The sequence below is a fragment of the Thamnophis elegans genome, chromosome 9, assembly GCF_009769535.1.
Source record: "Thamnophis elegans isolate rThaEle1 chromosome 9, rThaEle1.pri, whole genome shotgun sequence".
NCBI lineage: Eukaryota > Metazoa > Chordata > Lepidosauria > Squamata > Colubridae > Thamnophis > Thamnophis elegans.
In genome coordinates, this window is record NC_045549.1 from 14,523,268 (window position 1) to 14,543,861 (window position 20,594).

Here is a 20,594-nt window from a genome sequence, read left to right on the forward strand (position 1 = left end):
CCTTGATTATGAGAGCAGAAATTACAGGGCAAATAGAGGCAACCTTTCCTACTGTTGTTGGACAGATGTTTTTTTCTTCCTCTGGCATACCAATGGAAAGAACAACTGTCATCTGTCAAGTACTCAGAAGAAAAGAGAGACACCCTTGCTAACTAAGGAAATGAACTTTTGCTTTAATCAACAAAAGAAAGGTTAATAGCGAAGGTTGTTGCAGGCAAAACTGCCTTTCTCTTAGCTGGCAAAGAACCGAAAGAAATATTCATGCACACAACATACAACAACAGGCCACAAATCAAGTGAAGGGCTTACTCCTCTCTCTCCGCAGTACAAATTCAATTTCATCTTTCCAAACAAAACAAAACAGACCTGCAAGCCAATTTTGGATTGGCAAATTTCAACTCTTCTAGGTCTGATCCAACCATCTCCCTCTCTTAAGTCATAGCTACAAAGCACATGTAGAAAAAAAATATGATGTGGCTGAAGATACGTACAACTCCATTTTCTGCTCCAAACTCTTTGCATTAGATTATGTATCCAAAGACAGAGAAAGGCTTTTTAAAGATTGGGTCATCTAGCTATATAGTTAATATTACAGTCAGCTTTTACTCTGCATATGTCTGTTTTGCCAACTATCACATCTGTTATACTAATACAAGTGAACAAACTTACAATTTTAAACTTTTTTTGGGGGGGGGGGGGGAAGCTGGTAAAACATAAAATAAAGTCCGCTTCCTTTCCCACTATAATTTGATTTCTCTGTTCCAAGAAAGACTGGTGGGAAGAGAAAGGGGGAGAGGTAGGCTGGGAAACTACCCCAAAATTGGCTTTTGTGCATGCAGGCTAAAAGATGTAGCAATAAAGCTCTGATTTATGAGCATATTTCCATGTAAAACAATAACCACAAATTTGCATACGTCAAGTTCAAATTGCCTCAAACCACACGAAAGTGCAAACTTCTAGCTCTATGTATTAAGACTCCAATGGCTATTTCCCCTTGCAATGTATCTAAAAGTTGGAAGGTCCCGAGAAATGTAATCCCAGAGATAGTAAGTGGGTTTGGTTGTTTTTACAATATATAGTAGTAAGCCAGGTTGCTCAAACTGACAGAAAAAGCAAAGAAGGCACATATTGGGACACATATTGTATTATAATTTCTGAACTATACCATTGGAGATGCAATATTTATGTCATTACTTTTCCCCTCAAAGCATCCAAAACAGCCTATGAAACATAAGAAAATTAAATTGGATTCACAAATTGCACTTTGATGATTTGCCAACCTGGTGTTTGCTAATGAAGCCACAATTGATTGGATTCACATTACTAATCAGGAATAATCAGCAATCAACAATTTGTAGTATGGTGATTCATGTAGTGGACTAAAACTTGAGGAGGTGAGGTTCAAGTTTATTTTTAATCATGGAAGGTCACAGAAGACTTTCGGTCCTTCAAAAACAACCTCGAGGAGTCTGGGAGCACCGTTTCCAACTAACAAGTTCTAGCAAGTTTATTAAAATCACAAAAAGTTACCCCTTTGGATGGATGTGTTCTGACCTAGGCTTCCCCAAAAAGCATGAGGCAGAGTCCTGGTCCTGACAAAACCCCTTTTATTAAATGAATGTGAATTCCTCTCATTCACATTCAGCAAGGCCTGGCAAACAGTCTTTCAAAGGAATATTTATAACTACAGACCTTATCTATCTTGGAAAGCTGCCATGCAAATATTTTCCCAATGAGGTGCTGCGTTAGGAAAGACTGGGCACAGAGTCTCTGAGATTCACAAATCCAACGAACAAATGAACGATTTTTTTCCCTGCAAAAGCCCCTTTCACTCCTCTTTTATTTCCTATGGGAAGGGTCAATAACCTTCGACCAGTGACTTTATTCCCAAGTCTACCCTGATTTCCGAGTTGTTCTTTTCTTCTGGCAGCTCTGCGCATGAGCACACTAAGAACAGGTTCCAGCTGCTCCTCTGCTTCACCGCTGTCTAGCTCCGTAGGCACCTGATCACTGCCAGACGGCCTCAACCCCGTTTCTGCCTCCAATGTAGAGCCCTCGTCCGAGCCTTCCCCAGCCTCCAGGACTCCCCAACTTCCTCACTGTCCCACGCTGTTGCCAGCTCTGCTGGTGGGCCACAACTGGATGAATGAATGATTTTTGGCTATTTTAGACCATCATGGCTTTCTTTCTACAACATCCCCAATAAAAAGCTCCAAGTTTGGCCAAACACTGCCTTTTACCCCAACTCACCACAATGATAAAATAAATGAAGATCCTTTGGAAAGTTGCTTTAAGTTTCTGGAGAAAAGCCAGGCTATACATCTAACACATCCAACTCAAATCCCAATGTTCCTAAAAATTAGATAATTGAATCACTTGCCTCCGACGCCACATAAAATCGTACTTAATGGTAGCATTTAAAACCAATATGGGGAAAAAGTTAGCAAGCCTGTTCAAGTATAGGTACGACAAATCCTTCAACCTAAAATCAGAGCAAATCAGATTTCTGACAAATTAGATGTATGAACAAAGTGCTACTGAAGATTTAAACAATCTGCTCCACCCAAAAGCTGAACTTTTTCCATTCTCAGGTTGAAAAGATGACATCACCAACATTTCAAGGCTAGTTTATTAATGTCTTTCAAATTGATTCTCAACTGAAAGGACAAATTTAAGAGGACATTCCTTTATCTCTTGTAAGGCAAATATCTATATTTGTGGCAATTCTAAATTCACTGGAATTCCAGAAGATGACATTTCTATCTAGCAAGTCTACCTCTACTTTTTTATCGTTCCTGTTCTCCATACCTTCAAAAACTTTTAATTCAATTGGCTCTGAGTGCAGCAAAGCCGTAGAGTGCAGAACACTAATGAACACTGGGTTATATATATTTTGATGGATGGGTCAATAAAGCATTGATGCCAAGATTAAATTCAGTTCCCAAACACTGATGCAAGTGTGGCATGGCTAAAATGCCTTGGAATTTTGTCAAAGCATTGTGTATATGTGCACCCGTTTGGCAAGTAGGTGTTTACAGAACAAAACCTACTGTAGATGGGATCAATTCTAAGAAACTTTCATTATTTATCTGGTTATTTAAGAAACAGGTGTTCAAGTTTGTATTTACTCTAAAGCAATCCACCAAAGATGAGCGGGAATTAGTGGAGTCACTAAACAGGCCATATGATCCTAGAGTTGGAAGAAAGCATTTAGACTATTTAATCCAAATTACTGCTGAGTGCAGGAAGCCAGATTAAAGCATCCATGACAGGTGGCTGTTTGGCTTCCCCCTGAGGACAAACAATGAAGGGAACAGCAAAATTTTCCCAAATGTTTGTTTCAACAGATTGAACTGCTCTGACCTTTAGTTAAAAAAAAAAATACATGGAATTGGAATCTGCTTTTAAGCAAATTCAATGATTTTGTGTCCTGCATCTGGGAACAATGATGTAAAAGTCTTGGGTACCACGAAGCACCAGCTCTATCTTTATTGTTGGTTTACATTAACAGAATTCTCCAAGAAGGAAAGAACCTATTTCTCCTCTTACCTTTACAGTCCACGAAACTAGAGAAGGTCTCTTTTGACATGCCACTATTCCTTCTACAGCCTTAGCTGTCTCTTAATTGATTTCTGCCTATCTGCTGCTCTTCCTCCTGTCTCTCAAAACCATTGTCACATACCATTACATTTTTCCCCAGGTATTTGAAGAGTGCTACCCTGTTTCCCCGAAAATAAGACCTCCCCAAATAATAAGCCCAATTAGGCTTTTGAGTACATGTGCTAAAATAAGCCCTCCCCCAAAATATTGCAACACAGCAGCAGCCATGAGGTGACCACACTTAGCACCTCCTGCACCTCAAAAATAATAAGACTTCCCTGAAAAATAAGGCCAAGCGTTTATTTTGGGGGGTCAAAAGAAAATAAGACCCTGTCTTATTTTGGGGAAAATATGGTATTATATCCTCTTCCATGGCTACCTTTAAAAGGCTGAAGTTGCTCAGTTCTTTCAATTTTTGTTCCCAAAAGCTAGCTTCTAGCTTTCTGTTTATTCTCATTGCCCTTCTCTGAATCTGTTCCAATATGCCCAAATGCTTCTAACAACATTTACAATTGCTTTTATATTTCTATTTTATTACATTGTAAGCCACCCAGAGTCCCTTTGGGCAGTGAGATGGGTGGCATTTAAATTTAATAAATAGTACAGATAAAAGGAAAATGGAAAGCAGCATCGAAAAGATGAATACCCTTATTTTTCTGTACCTTTGTTCTTGGTTTTGGCTTGGGCGTTTCTGTCTCATGGTTCTTCAACAAGATTGGAGGAGATGACTTGCAACGGGCCTCCTATCAGGAAACATCAAAAGCAATTCATAAAAATATGTCCGGAGATACATCCTGAAGCAAGAACAGACTACCGGTTCACTTGACAGGCATTTGAGCTTCAAATACAGATATGTATTGAAATGTTCTCTTCTGCTTCTGTGAAATATTTTTTTTTTTTAAATCACAACTGGATTGACTAAAAAGAGACACCTCAAAATAAAGCTTCAGCATTCCTGATGGACTTCATTAAAAGCTGCAACTGGAAATCCAAGCTTAGCAGTAGAATAGATTTTATTATTAACTGAATTCAAGTAGATAGCACTGCCATATTGCCAACAAATCAAGCAGGTCCTAATGTTGTGATTTGTTTTAAGATTTGGTAGGGTATAGGTTTGATTTTATACAATAGATTTTATAGACAGATTTTATTTTCCTGGACTCCAAGATCACTGCAGATGGGGACTGCAGCCAAGAAATTAAAAGACGCTTGCTCCTGGGGAGGAAAGCTATGGCAAATCTAGACAGAATACTAAAAAGCAGAGACATCACCCTGCCAACAAAAGTGCGTATAGTCAAGGCAATGGTTTTTCCAGTTGCAATGTATGGATGTGAAAGTTGTACCATAAGGAAGGTTGAGTGCCAAAGAATGAGGCCTTTTAACTATGGTGCTGGAGAAGACTCCTGCGAGTCCCTTGGACTGCAAGGTGATCCAACTGGTCAGTCCTAGAGGAGATCAGCCCTGACTGCTCTTTAGAAAGCCAGATCCTGAAGATGAAACTCAAATACTTTGGCCACCTAATCAGAAGGAAGGACTCACTGGAGAAGAGCCTCATGCTGGGAACGATTGAGGGCAAAAGAAGAAAGGGACGACAGAGAATAAGGTGGCTGGATGGAGTCACCGAAGCAGTAGGTGTGAGCTTAAATGGACTCCAAAGGATGGTAGATGACAGGAAGGCCTGGAGGAATGTTGTCCATGGGGTTGCGATGGGTCGGACAAGACTTTGCAACTAACTAACTAACTAACTAACTAACTAACTAACTAACTAACTAACCAGCTAACAGCAACAACAACAACAAGGGTATTTGGGGTTTGGGAGAAAGTGGCTGGGATTACGTTTGTAAAACATGATGCTGTCATATTCTGATGGGTTAACGATAGGAGAAAAACTACAGCACCATCATGAGAGAAATAATTTACAATGCTGAATATCAGAAGGGCTTAAAGACCCAAACAGAGAAATAGTGTGGAACCATTGCTTGCTTCTTCAATACATAAAAGTCCAGATCATTATCCATTTGTGATACAGTGTTGTGCGATAGCACAATTTAGCTGCAGTTTGACAGTGCACTCCTCAAAATTATTGATAAGAAAAAAGTATTTATATACTTTGGAAAGATATTCAGATTCTGTAACATACAGCAAAAGCATTTAGACTTATATACTGCCCTATAGTGCTTTATAGCACTGTGGGCAGTTTACAATGTCAGCATATTGCCCCCCAACAATCTGGGGGCAATATGCTGACATTGTTTGACCGACCTCGGAAGGATGGAAAGATGATTTAATCTTGAGCCCCAACAGGATCGAACTCCAGGTTACGGGCAGTTTGTCTGCAATACTTCAGTCTAACTACCGTACCTCTAATGCAGTGGTTAAGACGTATAGCTTTACCTATAAAACTCTAAAGCTACTTATAAAGATCAGAATCGTGCAGGAAATGATTTTCCTGTAATAACTCTATGCAAGTAAAAAAAAACAAAAAAGATTTCTGAAGCAGGAGAAAAAAAATCAGTGATGCTAAAATTCACCTTTGAAGGAGAAACCCGAGATTATCATCAATAGTCAAGAAAACAAAGGAAAATCAATCCAATGTTGTAACCCGAGGTATAAGTGACCATGCTCAAATGCTCATATTTTGGACCAGTGGTGAAATTCAATTATTTTTACTACCAGTTCTGTGGGCATGGATTGGTGGGCATGGCAGGGTAAGGATACTGCAAAATCTCCATTCCCTCCCCGCTCCAGGGGAAGGTTACTGCAAAATCCCCATTTCCTCCCGATCAGTTGGGACTCGGGAGGCAGAAAATAGATGGGGGAAAGACCAGTCAGAGGTGGCATTTGTCGGTTCTCTGAACTACTCAAAATTTCCACTACTGGTTCTCCAGAACCTGTCAGAACCTGCTGATTTCACCCACTTTGGACCTATTATGTGAAGACTCAACTCCCTTGAGGAATCAATAATATTGGGGAAAGTTGAAGGAAAGGGAGGATGACCAACAGCAAGATGGATGATTATGGTAGCAATGGTCGTATCTTAGAAAAAAAATGAAGAGCTAGGCTGGGCACAGATCATTTTGGAGAAGGATTACTTTATGAAGTCACCATGATCTGTTTGTTTGTTTGTTTGTTTATTTGAATTCAGGCTGCTTATGTTTTTTTAAAGATTTTCCCTGATTTTTAATTGTAAGCCATTTACCATTGTTGGAAGTCGCGCAGCCTATAAATTGTATAAATAAATCTGATGGCACATAAGTCATAGAAAATAATAGGAGGAAGATATTTAGAGCTGCAGTAACATTAGAATGGCATGTCAAAATGTGAAATAAAACAAAACAATGTCATTCTCCTTGGCAGCTGTACAGGACTCTAAAGGATGCTCATAAACTTTCACCTAGAAAGGAGTGTATTTTAATCTCGCTAGGGAAGAATATCCCAATGGATTTTTTTTCTTGTTCTTCTATTTTTTTTTTTTTAGAAAAAAAATCCATCTGCTCAATGAAATACTAATTGATTTGCAAGAATAAAATGTTCCCTTGAAAAGAAAAAAAATCAAAATTTTGTTCATAATGCTCCACTTTACTATGTACCTTTCAGGTTTAATCTCCTCCCCTAAGAAGAGAATCAATATATGTCAATCATGCAGTAGAAATGATAATCAGCTCAAAGCCAGGTTTGCTAAGCCATGTTAAAACTGATTTATGTTTGGTTTCAACACTGCTCTGAAGCTCAATTATTCTGGCTTAGTATTACATATGAACCAGGCAGCTTCAGCAATTTTAGCTGAAAAATGTAATTTAACCTTATGGGTGAATGCATGCAAGTGATTAGATCAGGGGTGTCAAACTCGATTTTATTGAGGACCACACCGGGGTTGTGTTTGACCTTGGGGGACCTGGGTGGGCGTGGCCAGCTCAACATCATTCGTGTCAGGAGCGCCTGTGGTAGCCGAGTGCTCTGCTGAGTTCTGTTTTCGGCTACAACGGCCTCCTGCAATCCTCTGCCATAAAAAATGGAGCTCAGGGTGTGTATCAATGCGGTCCTCCCGAACTCTGTTTTCACTGGCAGAAGCACTGTGGGCCAGATCTAAACACCCCACAGGCCGACTCGGGCTCCAGGCCTTGAATTTGACATCCCTGGATTAGATGGTATTTCTTGCATCAACCCAAAATGTGACCTGGAAGTTTTCCTAGTTAAATTAACATCTGGAATACATTACATTACATTTGACAGGGAAAGAGTTGCCAGACAATGACCAATTGCCTTATGGTAAATGCTTTTACCAACAACAGGAAGGAGGGGTGGGGAGGAAAACATACCACAGAGAAAAAAAAATGGCACAATGCTGTGGAAAATATAACATTGCACTAAGCCAGGTACATTTGTTTTTTTCTCTAACCCAACCAATTCAGCAAAATGTGAGCAACTGTTCTTTACTAGCCAATCTGTTTATATGTCTCTGTTATAGTTAAACCACTACCCTTACCATGCAAACTTAATTATTTTTGAAATACTTTGCCAAACCTCTCTGGAGACTTAACTAGGATCTTTCTCACGCTTCTTAACTAATATAAAAGCTCATTACAGGTTAACACACAAAAAGAACATTAGAGGCTACCATTTCGAATAACTAACATGTTTCTATTTCAAGACTGTGATTGCCTAACAGGACTATCTCAACTAAAGAAGACTCTGTGCTGTCCATTTTAAAAGGTGTTTTAGCATAAGTTTTCCTTTTATAGTTTCCCAGTCTAATATTTACTTATTAGTTAATGTCTTATGTTGGACATACACTCACGAACAGACAATCTGAAATAACATCACCTTGTCTTCCAGATTGATTGTATTCCTGTATGTCAAACTTTTTTTTTGTTAACAACGTGTATATTCCAGAACTAGATTACAAACATAAATATATAATACTTCAAATATCTGGAATATGTATGCAGTGTTTTATTTCCTGGCGTTCCTGTCACCTACCAAGGTTCTGCTTATTTAAGAATCAAGTAAGAATGCATGACTTTAACATGGTTGTTTTCATGGTCCTTTTTGAGTTTCACGTCTACGGTGTCATCAATCAAAAATCTTACCAAATAAGCAAGCAAATAAAGATTCATTCTCCCTGATCATTCAGTCTCCTTCCACATACATTCCTCTCCCTCTCACCACGCTTTTATTTCCCCACCAATTTAATCAGTAACGAGAACAACAAAAGCTTAAAGGGAGGCAAAAGTTAAAAAAAAACCCTATTCAAGTGATGCCTTTCTCCCCCATGTGCGTTTGTCTCTTGGTTTACAAAACAGTCTCCAAGAGAGTTTGCTGCGTGGATGATAGCAAGAAGCAAATTGTTTCACATCATTATCGCAAATGCTAAAAAGCCCAAAACAACTCCATTTACATGGCTGCTGTTTTTCGTTTGGACATAACACCAGTCAAGGACGTATCTTATTTTCCAAGGCTGCTTCCTATCCAACTTAAAACAGTGGTCAGAATCTCAGATTTTAACTAGCACTCGTAAAGATAAAAGACACCGTTTCGTACACAACTGAACAGCATGAATGTTAAGTGCTAAGTAATGATCACAACAACTTTACTTGGAACATCTTGCGATGATAGGTTTAATTAACACTATCAAACAACATCTCCTCATTCCAAGGCCTTAGGAAGGAATTCGTAGACAAATACAAATACCAAATCCAGTCTAAATATCTGGCAGACTGTGCCACGAACGTTAATAAATTGCATCAATGTTTACACACACACACACACACACACACACACACACACAATATATATATATATGTGTGTGTTTTATTTGTGCTGATAAATAAATAAAGGGAGACTAGTATAGATCTATTTCAAGCTATTTAGCTCTCATCAGCTAGCCATACCCTCACTGGGATTTGAACCTGGGCTATGTTACATACTAGGCAGACATCTTAGCCATTAGGCCACAGGCTCTTATCCGTTATCAGCGAAGCCAGGGAAGAAGGTATATATTTAGAGTCACAACCCCTGGTAAGTCCCAATTATGGGAGGAAGCTAACTGCTTCCATCATCTGTCAATCGGCTCGTCACAAGAGTCCATCATGACAGAAACCCAATATTTTTACTGTTGCCTTTGTTATATTTGTGTTTTTTATTTGTGCTGATAGATAGATAGATAGATAGATAGATAGATAGATAGATAGATAGATAGATAGATAGATAGATATATATATATATATATATATATATATATATATATATATATATATATATATATATATATAAAATCTGGCATCACTAGTCTGTTTTAAACCTCCATTTCAGGCACATGGATAAGACAGAGCTAATAACAAATGGGATAGAAGGGAAAGGAGAAAAGCAAAATAATTTTGGAGTATAAGAGCAAACCCAGGGATGAATTGCATAGGTTTGTTTGGGCAAAATATACCGTATTTTTTCGGAGTATAAGATGCACCAGAGTATAAGACGCGCCAAGGTTTTGAAGAGGCAAATTAAAAAAAAAAGTTTTTACACTCTGCAACCCTCCCAAAAACGGCCCATTTTTTTTGCAAAAACGGGCCCGTTTCCCCCCCCTCAAAGGCATGAATAGCTTTTAGGGGGCTTGCAGAGTGCTCCTGGGGGGAGGGGCAAAAGAGCAAAAGAATGGCCTATTTTTGCAAAAATAGGCCTATTTTTTGTCAAACAAATTGCATGCATAGCCTTTTGGAGGCTTATAGAGTACTCCTGGGGGCTGGGGGGGGGGGCAAAATTGAGCAAAAAACGGTCCATTTTTCACTCATTTCTGCCCTCCCCAGCACCCAGGAGCTCTCTGAAAGCCTCCTAAAGGCTATGCACGTCCATTCTGGTAAAGGGAGTGGGGTTTTGGGAGGCAAAAAATGCTGTATTCAGTGTATAAGGCGCACCCAGATTTTCAGCCTCTTTTTTTCAGGGAAAAAGGTGCATCTTATACTCGGAAAAATATGGTAATTGCTGGTTTTTGATGGGTGACTGTGATTCGTCTGTTCCTATTAGTGTTTAAGCAGAGTGGAGAATTTAATATTATTGGGAAATCTGGCCAAATGGAAAGGTTTCAGGGAATTTGCAAATTCTGCTAGTGATCCAAATGTTGACTAATTAGACATGAACTCCTAAATGACTGGGATAGCAAAGGCAAAAACAGTTACAGTCTTTGGAGCTCTCTGAGCTTGCTTGTTTTCTTGCAGACATTTCATTACCAAACTAGATAACATCATCAGTGCTAAGGGCTAGTTTGAGTAATAAAATATCTGCAAGAAAACAAGCAAGCTCAGAGAGCATCAAGGATCCCTCACGACAACCCTGAGCTACAAATATTCTCTTTTATCAGTTATAATCTTCTGTTATTCTTAAATTATAGCTTTTATCAGTTATAATCTTCTGTTATCCATTCTTAAAAACTCTGGGGGTGGGGATCATTAGGAACAGAATTTAATGATCAGCTAAATAAAAAGGGCTGAAGAACTGAGAGAGAACAGAAAAGAATGTAACAAGAAATTCGCTGGCAAAGGCAAAGAAAGAGCTATTTAGCTGTAGCCATGGCATTTTCTTACTGGCTTTCAATTTCTCATTAGACTCAAACCAAACAATTGGCATCCAACACCTTGATTTCAGCTGTAATATGGCATTCTACTACTCCTTTGAGGATAACACGCTCGTTAAGCTTCTATCCTTTGGTACTTTGGTATTCAAATGCTTTGAAACTCATCAATTTGGGGGTTCAATGCATTTTGACACAAAAAAAATTGTCCTGGTATTCAGCGTTTGGTACTCAATGCACAAGCTAGAACTAAGCTAAGAGCAACAGTGGCGCAGTGGTTAGAATGCAGTACTGCAGGCTACAACTGCTGATTGCTGGCTGCCAGTCATTTGGCAGTTCAATTCTCATCGGCTCAAGGTTGATTCAGCCTTCCATCCTTTCCAGATGGGTAAAATGAGGACCCAGATTGTTGGGGGACAATATGTGGGCCCTGTAAACTACTTAGAGCAGTGTTTCTCAACCTTGGTGACTTTAAGTCCTGTGGACTTCAACTCCCAGAGCTATGCTGGCTGGGGGATTCTGGGAGTTGAAGTCCACAGGACTTAAAGTCACCAAGGTTGAGAAACACTGACTTAGAGGGATATAAAGCACTGTGAAGTGGTATATAAATCTAAGTCTGCTATTGCTATTGTCGGTGTCGGCTGCCTTGTGACTCACAACATTCTTCCTTATGGGAAAAAATGTTTGGCACTTATTGTTTTTGCTACTCATCATGCTTCCCAGAACCAATTAACGAGGAGTACCGAAGTACCACTGTACTTCCTGCTCAGAATTTTAGTTCAGATCAACAAAATAATTCCTTTGCACTGTTTTTCTTCTATTTCTTTGATTGTTGCTTCCTGGAGCTGTATTCTGAGTGCCAAACAGTTTCCTGGAGGCAGATGTACATACTCACACATACTCTGTTTCCCCGAAAATAAGACCTCCCGAGGATAATAAGCCCAATCGGGCTTTTGAGCGCATGCGCTAAAATAAGTCCTCCTCCAAAAATAAGTCCCCCCGAAAATATTGCAACACGGCAGCAGCCATGAGGTGACCATGCTCACCACCTCCTGCATTTCAATTATAATAAGACCTCCCCGAAAATAAGGCCAAGTGCTTACTGCATTTTTCGGAGTATACGACGCACTGGAGTATAAGATGCACCAAAATTTTGAAGAGGCAATTTACCCCCCCCAAAAAAACAAAAAAAATATTGCACTCTGCAGACCTCCCCAAAACTGTGAAAATGGGCCCATTTTTGGTTTAAAAAAGGGCATGCATAGCCTTTAGGAGGCTTATAAAGTGTTCCTGGGGGCTGGGAGGGCAAAAATGAGCAAAAAAATGGCCTCTTTTTAGCTCATTTTTGCCCGCCCCAACCCCCAGGAGCACTCTGGAGGCCTCCTAAAGGCTCTGCATGGCCATTTTGATGAAGGGGGCGGGGTTTCAGGAGGCCAAAAATGCTGTATTCAGTGTATAAGACGCACCCAAATTTTCAGCCTCTTTTTTGAGGAAAAAAGGTGAGTCTTATACTCCGAAAAATACGTTATTTCAGAGGTCAAAAGAAAATAAGACCCCGTCTTATTTTCGGGGAAACATGGTAAGTGCACAACAAATCAACAACAAAAATGAGCGATGTACAGTTTGGCTCAATGAAAAAGTACAAAAAATTAAGAGCCACCCCCACCCCCACCCCCAAGCCTGAATCTCTTTTCAGGATCAGAGTTCACACAGACCATTTTACTCTGACACTTACTAAACTGACCTTGTTTATAGTAAATTACAGTGGGGGGATAGGGTTCAAAATCACCATTCAGCTTGCAAACACTCACTTTCACCAATATAATTTTCGGTGACTCTCTGCATTCTCCTTGCTTCTTCTGAGGCTCCCATTCAAACAAGGAACTGTAGTTCTCCAACATGTGGACCATAATTTTGTTACAGATTTCCTGCTGCTTCATCCCTTCAAAGCCAGGTGGGACACTGCAAGACAAATAAAGCAATCAATGCATAAAGCAGGATGAAAGCATCAAGCACTGTGTGTTTTCTTTTCTAATGGGGAATGAAATGAGGGACGCCTAGGCCAGTCCAAGGAAGCAGCGCAAAATAAGAGGATGGGTCCGAACCTGATTTGTTCTTGGACTGATTTAAAAAGAAGAAAGAATTACTGTATTTTTCGGACTATAAGACGCACCTTTTTCCCTCAAAAGAGAGGCTGAAAATCTGGGTATGTCTTATACACTGAATACAGCATTTTTTATCTCCTAAAACCTTGCCCTCTTCACCACAATGGCCGTGCATAGCCTTTAGGAGGCTTGTAGAGTGCTCCTGGGTACTGGGGAGGGCAGAAATGAGTGAAAAACAGGCCATTTTTTTGTTCATTTTTTTTGGGGGGGGGCACCTCCCAGGAGCACTCTATAAGCCTCCTAAAGGCTATTCATGCCCCTTTTTTGGAAAAAAAAAAACGGTCCCGTTTTAGCAAAAAACTGGCCATTTTTGGGAAGTCTACACAGTGCAAAAACTTTTTCTTTTAATTTGCCTCTTCAAAATCTTGGTGTGTGTCTTATACTCCGAAAAATACGGTAATAAGAATTTCAAATGATCTTCAAATGCAGTGGAGTGTACCCTTGTGATGGATTAATTTTCCTAATCACTTTCGATTTTAGGGCATGCACTAAATATTACATCACGTACTCTGATGACTGAAAATGCAAATGAACTGCAAGTATAGTAAGCCATGGAGCACAACAAAAAGTGGGAGTCTGAGTAATAGCAGTTAGACTTATATGCTGCTTCATAGTAGAGAGTCAGCATATTGCCCCCAACAATCTGGGTCCTGATTTTACTGATCTTGCAAGGATGGAAGGTAGAGTCAACCTTGAGCCGGTGAGAATCGAACTTCTGGCAGTCGGCAGAATAAGTAATAGCAAGAGCACTTAGAGTTTTATACTGCTTCACAGTGCTTTACAGCCCTTTCTGAGCTGTATTGTTTACAGAGTCAGCATATTGCCCCCAACAATCTGGGTCCTCATTTTACCAGAAGGATGGAAGGCTGAGTCAACCTTCAACCTAGTCAGGATTAAATTCCAGGCTGTGGGCAGAATTACCCTGCAATACAATACTGAATACTAACCCCTGCACCACCAGGGCTGCTCATATGACTATGTGCCTGCTGGGATGGTCTCCTAAAAAGTTATGGAAGATAAGTTCCAAAGGACTTTGGAGCAGAATCAAATGGATGCAAATGGGAAGTCCATTTTGATAGTTGGAGAACATGCATACTATTTGGAGAAGGTTGAAGGTACAGTGGTGGCAAAGTGACAACACAAAGTATGATGGCCTTGCTAAATCAAAACAGCAGAATACAATGGGTATTCTTCCCAAGGGCATGAAACAACTCCTTGTCCCGACAAAAAACCCCTTTTATTAATTTACTCTGAATTCTGCTCATTCACATTCAGCAAAGTCTTTCAAGGGAGGATTTACAGTCACAGAGCTTATCTGGCTGATCTGCAAAACTTGGCAAGGAGTTGCGGAGAGTCATGAACCAATTAAGTGAAGCAATTGTCTCCACTTCCCTTTTACTCCTCTTTTATTTCCTCTGGGAGGGGCATTCATCGCCCATCTGTAGCTTTACTCCCAAGTCAACCGCTGTTCTTTAGCTGTTCCCTTCGTCTGGCAACTCTGCGCATGCGCACACTGGGAACAGGCTCCAGCTGTTCATCTGCTTCACTGATGTCTGACTCTGAAGGCAGCTGATAACTGGCATACGGCTCCGACACAGAGACCTCATCAGAGCCTTCCCCCAGACTCCAGGACTGGCCCAGGTTCCTCCCCAACCTCCTCACTGTCTGAATCTGCGGCCAGATTCAGATATGTTGGAGTCACACCGTGACGGCTACTTCAAGAGAAGATAACAGTGTCCTTGATTGCTCATGATGATACCCAGAGATCAAAAGCTAGTAGAATCTATTGTTGCAGTAAAATTTCTCCCCCTCATTGGACAGAATGCCACCTTGACATATTGCAAGCCAATTCTAAAACATCTGTCACTTGCTAAAGTAATTACGAAAAATGGCCTTTTAAAGTCAGGCAACCAGTTCCAAGGTTCTTTGGATATCAGCCCACCTGTTCAAATATATTATAGCATGAAATAGAGCCTTTTGAATAATCCTCTTCAGGAAACTTAAGAGGCTTCGATCTCTTCAGCTTATTAGTGAACAAAACTACTTTTCATTGAGGGCTGCATCAGGGTTGTTTTTGACCACAGGGAATCGGGTGGGTGTGGCAATGGTGGGTGTAGCCAGCTCAACATCACGTGTTGGGGGCACCTGTGGTGGGCTGGGCAGGGCTTGGGGGGGGTGTTACTTTTGCTAGTAATTTGTTTTGCTAGCACTCTGCCAGCGAACACGGAGCTTGGGGACCTCATTTGGCCTCTCCGGGCTCCATTTCCGGCTGTGACAGCCTCCTGCAGCCCTCTGCCAGTAAAAAAGGCTACCGCACAAGCCCTTCCGAGTTCTGTTTTCACTGGCAGAGCACCACAGGCTGGCCCTTTGCTTTTTCCAGGGTGGTGCCGCGGGCCAGATCTAAGCACCCATGCCAAGCATGGGTTTGACACCCATGACCTACACCCTGATGAAAACTCATACTATCAATCTCCTTAATAAGCTCTTGGTCAGTGTCATAATCACACTGAATTTTAGTAGGAGAGATGAGTAGTAATTCAAGTGGCTAGTATTACCTGCCTTGTAAACGCCATTTAATGTTAGAAGAGAGAAAAGACTTTGTGGCAGATGTTGTGGCCCGCCAGCAGAGCTGGCAGCAGATTCAGACAGTGAGGAGGTTGGGGAGGAACTTGGCCATTCCTGGAGTCTGGGGAAGGCTCTGATGAGGGCTCTGTGTCAGAGGCAGAGAGGGGACCAGAGCCATATGCCAGTTATCAACTGCCTTCAGAGTCAGACATCAGTGTGGCAGACAAACAGCTGGAGCCTGATCCCAGTGCGCAGATGCATTGCCAGACGAAAGGAACAGCTAAAGAACAGGGGTCGACTTGGGAGTAAGGCCACAAGTGAACGATGAATGGCCCCTCCCAGAGGAAATAAAAGAGGAGCGAAAGGGGAGTGGAGTTTGCAGGAGACAATTAGTTCGCTTAATTGGTCCGTGACCCTCTGAGACTCCTTGCCAAGTTTTGCAGATATCAGCCTGTCAGCTCTCCAAGCCAGATAAGGTCTGTGACTGTAAATCCTCCCCTGAAAGACTTTGCTGGATGTGAATGAGCAGAAATCACAGTAAATTAATAAAAGGGGGTTTTGTCGGGACTAGGAGTTTGCTTCATGCTCTTGGGAAGCCTCGGTCAGAACAGCAGGGAAGGATGGTTATATATGCATTGTTGCTCAAAAGGAAGACATGACTTCCCCATTCCAAAAAGAGCATCAGACACAGATGATAGCCTGACTTCATTGATTTACTGCCAGCAAATCCAAGACAAATCTTCCATTAAAATAAAATGATAAAATAGTATGGAGAAGAAAACATACTAATTTTTTCCCCACTTTTGCATCCCTGCAGTAGCCGTACACAATTTATTTTCAAAACCAACCATCTACACTTATTTTGGCTGAAGGCCAACGGAGGCAACTCATACTATGTCATTTCTTTTAAAAGAGGCACCGTAACGAATCAAAGCAATTCAGTGAAAGAAGGAACAGCAAAATTCGTAAAAGAATGAAAGTCAGTTTGATGCTGGTGTTTTGTTAACAATATCGCAAACAGAAAATGACAGAGCCAAAAGTGATTCCTCATCAGTTCAGCATTAGGGCACATAGCATCCCTGCCACCTTAAACCACCCCATATCTGTTTGCTGGTGCTGCAATTAAATTGTCCTTCCTGCTGGTGAAAATTTGGCTGGAAAACCTCTGAGGTTGCCTGTTCTTTGTACCTTTCCCTTGGACATTTTCTAGCCTATTAAGAGAAATCTTTTCAATTCCGCTTCCTGCTATTAATGTGCATAGCGACTGCGATTCTGAATACACAAATCCAATTTAAATCAAAACGAGTTAGGCTACTGAGTAAATAGACTTTGGTTGTTTAAAGCTGCTTTAAACAAAAACTGTGTTGCAAGCTTTCGCCACCTTTTTAATCTCCCATATGATTAACCATGTGAGCGATCCTTTTTTCTTTTCTGCCTGAAAACTCTTGCACAACAGGTTGTGTCCTCTTTGGCTCGTGAAACATTTTCATCACAGGCAAGAATTTTGATTGGGCAAGGCACCCTTTGCCAACCATGCGTCCAGGGGGGGAAAGAGGATTTGATAAGAAAAGGGTGTCATACTTTGCCAGCCAGGCTTTAGTTAAACTGCTTCCAATTACTCATGGAAAAAAAAAAGCTAGCATGAATATTACTGATGCTGTACTTTACTGGTGCTGCCCTTATCAGTTTATTTTTAGCTCAATGCCTCATATAACTTTCCAAGAAATGATAGGCAGCAGCTTCTTAGTTTGAAGGCTCTGATTCTTGGCTATATTTTGAAGCGAGAGAGAATATGTTCTTCCGTGCTATCATATAACACTAGAAGTAAATTGCTCTGATAATCTTTGGCAGTAGTAACTTGAGCAATTTTACACTGTGCTTTAAAAATGGGTAAAGGTAAAGGTTCCCCTTGCACATATGTACTAGTCGTTCCCGACTCTAGCGGGCGGTGCTCATAGCCGTTTCAAAGACGAAAAGCCAGTGCTGTCTGAAAATGTCTCCGTGGTCATGTGGCCGGCATGACTAAATGCCAAAGGCGCATGGAATGCTGCTACCTTCCCATCAAAGGTGGTTCCTGTTTTTCTACTTGCATTTTTACGTGTTTTCGAACTGCTAGGTTGGGAGAAGTAATGGGAGCTCGCTCCATTATGCGGCGCTAGGGATTCGAGCCGCCAAACTGCTTAATTTTCTGATCGACAAGCTCAGCGTCTTAGCCACCGCGTCCCTACATTAAATTGGATAGGAACTCCCAATTTGGCAATTACAACCTTCATGTCAAAGTGCAACGTGGTAAGCCTGATCAATAGATATACAGGTAGTCCTTGATTTATGACCACATAGGGACTGGAGACTTTGTCATTAAATGAGACATCACAGGACTGCATCTGATATTTACAACTTTAATTGCAGTCATTAAGTGGATCTTAATGTAAAGCTTACAAATTCCTTCTGGCTTCCCCGTTGACTTCGCTTGTTGCACGCTGGCTGGGAAGGTTGCAAATGGTGATCATGTGACCTTGGGACATGGCAAGAGTCGAAAATCCAGCTTGTTGCTGAGTATTCAGATTGCAATCATGTGACTACAAGGATACTGTATTGTTCATTATTGAGAGAACAATTATAAGTCACTTTTTCAGCACCATTGTAACTTCCAACAGTTGCTAAATGAATGGTCATTAGACAGAAAGTACCTATATATCAGGGGTGGGTTTCAACCGGTTCGCGGTGGTCCCTGCGAACCGGTTGGTTGGCGAACCCGGAAGTAACTTCCGGGAACGGCGAAGGGTGCGCCCGCCCGCGGTCCTTATCCGGTTTTGACGAGTTCTGCGCTTCTACGCATGCGCAGGATGCATACAGCGCCTGCGCGATCCTCCAGGAGCAGCTGGAGCGTCACGCAGACGCTAGTTCGCATGCGTGCACCGCACGCGTGCACGAGGATGCTGCCGGCCCCGTTCCAACCGAACTGGTTGGAACGGGGCGAGAAACCCACCCCTGCTATATATGTATATCTGTACAACCCTACAGATATCTGCCACAGGTATATTATTATTGAAGGTAGATAATGTGGCTTATAATGGAATGGGACACAATTCCTTGTGGTGCAAACTTCTTCTGAATCTAGTTTAGTTTGATGACCGTCTCGTCCACGGTGAGTGAATCTTTGTAGTCTAAGTACAGCTGTTAAAAGAAAGCCATTTGAAGCTCCAAATTATTGCTCTGCTTAGGTAGATTTTGATTACTTGCCAGATGTTCAGTATGTGCCAATTTCCCTTTCATCAGAATTGGGGCAGAAAGAAGAGAGGACTGCTTTCTGGCTCATAGTAACAAACCAAATTCACTTCTTATGAAGCGTGGGTGCAAGCAGAGAGCACTAACTGGATAATACTGGGCTCTTTTTTGTCCAAGGACATTTATTTCTGACATTTCTGGTACTGCTTATAGCTACAAGGATCACTACTTTCCAAATCAGGTGCTCTTCAGTTTTAAGACTGCAAGAAACTGTAGATAGTTCTCCTGCAGAAATGAAGAACAGACGTTTATGTCACTCCGGTCATTTCAAAGTAGACTGGGAAGCTGTTATGACACGTCTGTTCCCCACCCTTGGATTTAGAAATGAAAAAAAAAAAAAGATGATAAAAAAAATGTGGTGGATTGGATTGGCTCTTCTATCTTGTTTTTTTTTGTTTTGTTTTTACGGTTCAAAAGTTTTATTTCTTTTAAAACAAACATTTCATCATTCCTCAATCAGTAAGACATCGAGGTACAATTTTTTGTGTGTCAAAATAGTTCTAGTTTACCACCAAATTCTTGTCTAGCCTAATGTATACCCCTCCCTCCCTCCACCCTCCCCCCCAACCCCCCCTCCTCCCCCCCCCGACTTCCCAGAACCCGTACACGGTATGGATTTTTAACAAACACAGTCTAAAATCTATTGAGAAAAAAGAAATAAAGAAATTAATGACATTCTACATTGACCTTAGCTTCTTCTTGCTGAGCTAACTTTAAACAATTTAAATCATTTCTGATCTTAAGCATAGGCTAACTGGAATTTCTTGGTCCCGTATTTATTTTGTATACAGTCAATCCATTTTTTCCAGTCTCGTTTATATCTCTCATTTGAGTGATCTTTAAGATATGCCGATATTTTAGCCATCTCGGCTAAGTTTGTAACTTTCAATGTCCATTCTTGAGTTGTAGGCAAGTCTTCCCTCTTCCAGTATTGTGCCACCAACAGTCTTGCTGCCGTTATTAGGTGCAGAATCAAGTTAGTCTCTACCACTGTAAAGTCAGTACATATACCTAGTAAGAATAACTGAGGATTGGCTCGTCTATCACTGAATACCGGAGAACATACTTGTAACCGTCCTGTTCTGGTGCTTTTCCATCGCCACCATGCAGTGGTGAATAATGAAGTGGGGACAGGACACCTAGAAAAGTTATTTTTGGGGCTTCATCTCTATTCTGGAAGTGAGAAAAAATAATTAAGCCCTCTGCTAAACCTCTCAGTTGTCTCCGGACAAAATTGATAGGTTGATGGGAGAGTTAGCTTTATCTTAAAGACTTTTGACTCATTTTACATTAAAACCAACCTCTTCTAGATGAGTTGCCAATGTTAACTGACTGGATTAGAATACAGGTAATCCCTGGGTTATCAGCATTTCCTTAGCAAATGTTCAAAATTACGCGATAAGCGCCCCCTA

At 41.0% G+C, this 20,594-nt stretch overlaps 1 protein-coding gene across 1 annotated transcript in view; it reads right to left on the minus strand.

Annotated features, from left to right (window-relative positions):
* The window catches only part of FAM13A (family with sequence similarity 13 member A), a 171,234-nt gene that overhangs the window by 124,484 nt on the left and 26,156 nt on the right, over nucleotides 1–20,594 (minus strand). Inside the window, exons 5-6 of the mRNA XM_032223956.1 lie at nucleotides 12,976–13,126; nucleotides 4,263–4,343 (exon numbers count right to left, since the gene is read on the minus strand). Of these exons, the coding sequence (XP_032079847.1) occupies nucleotides 4,263–4,343; nucleotides 12,976–13,126 (232 nt within the window). The remainder of the gene's footprint in view (nucleotides 1–4,262; nucleotides 4,344–12,975; nucleotides 13,127–20,594) is intronic.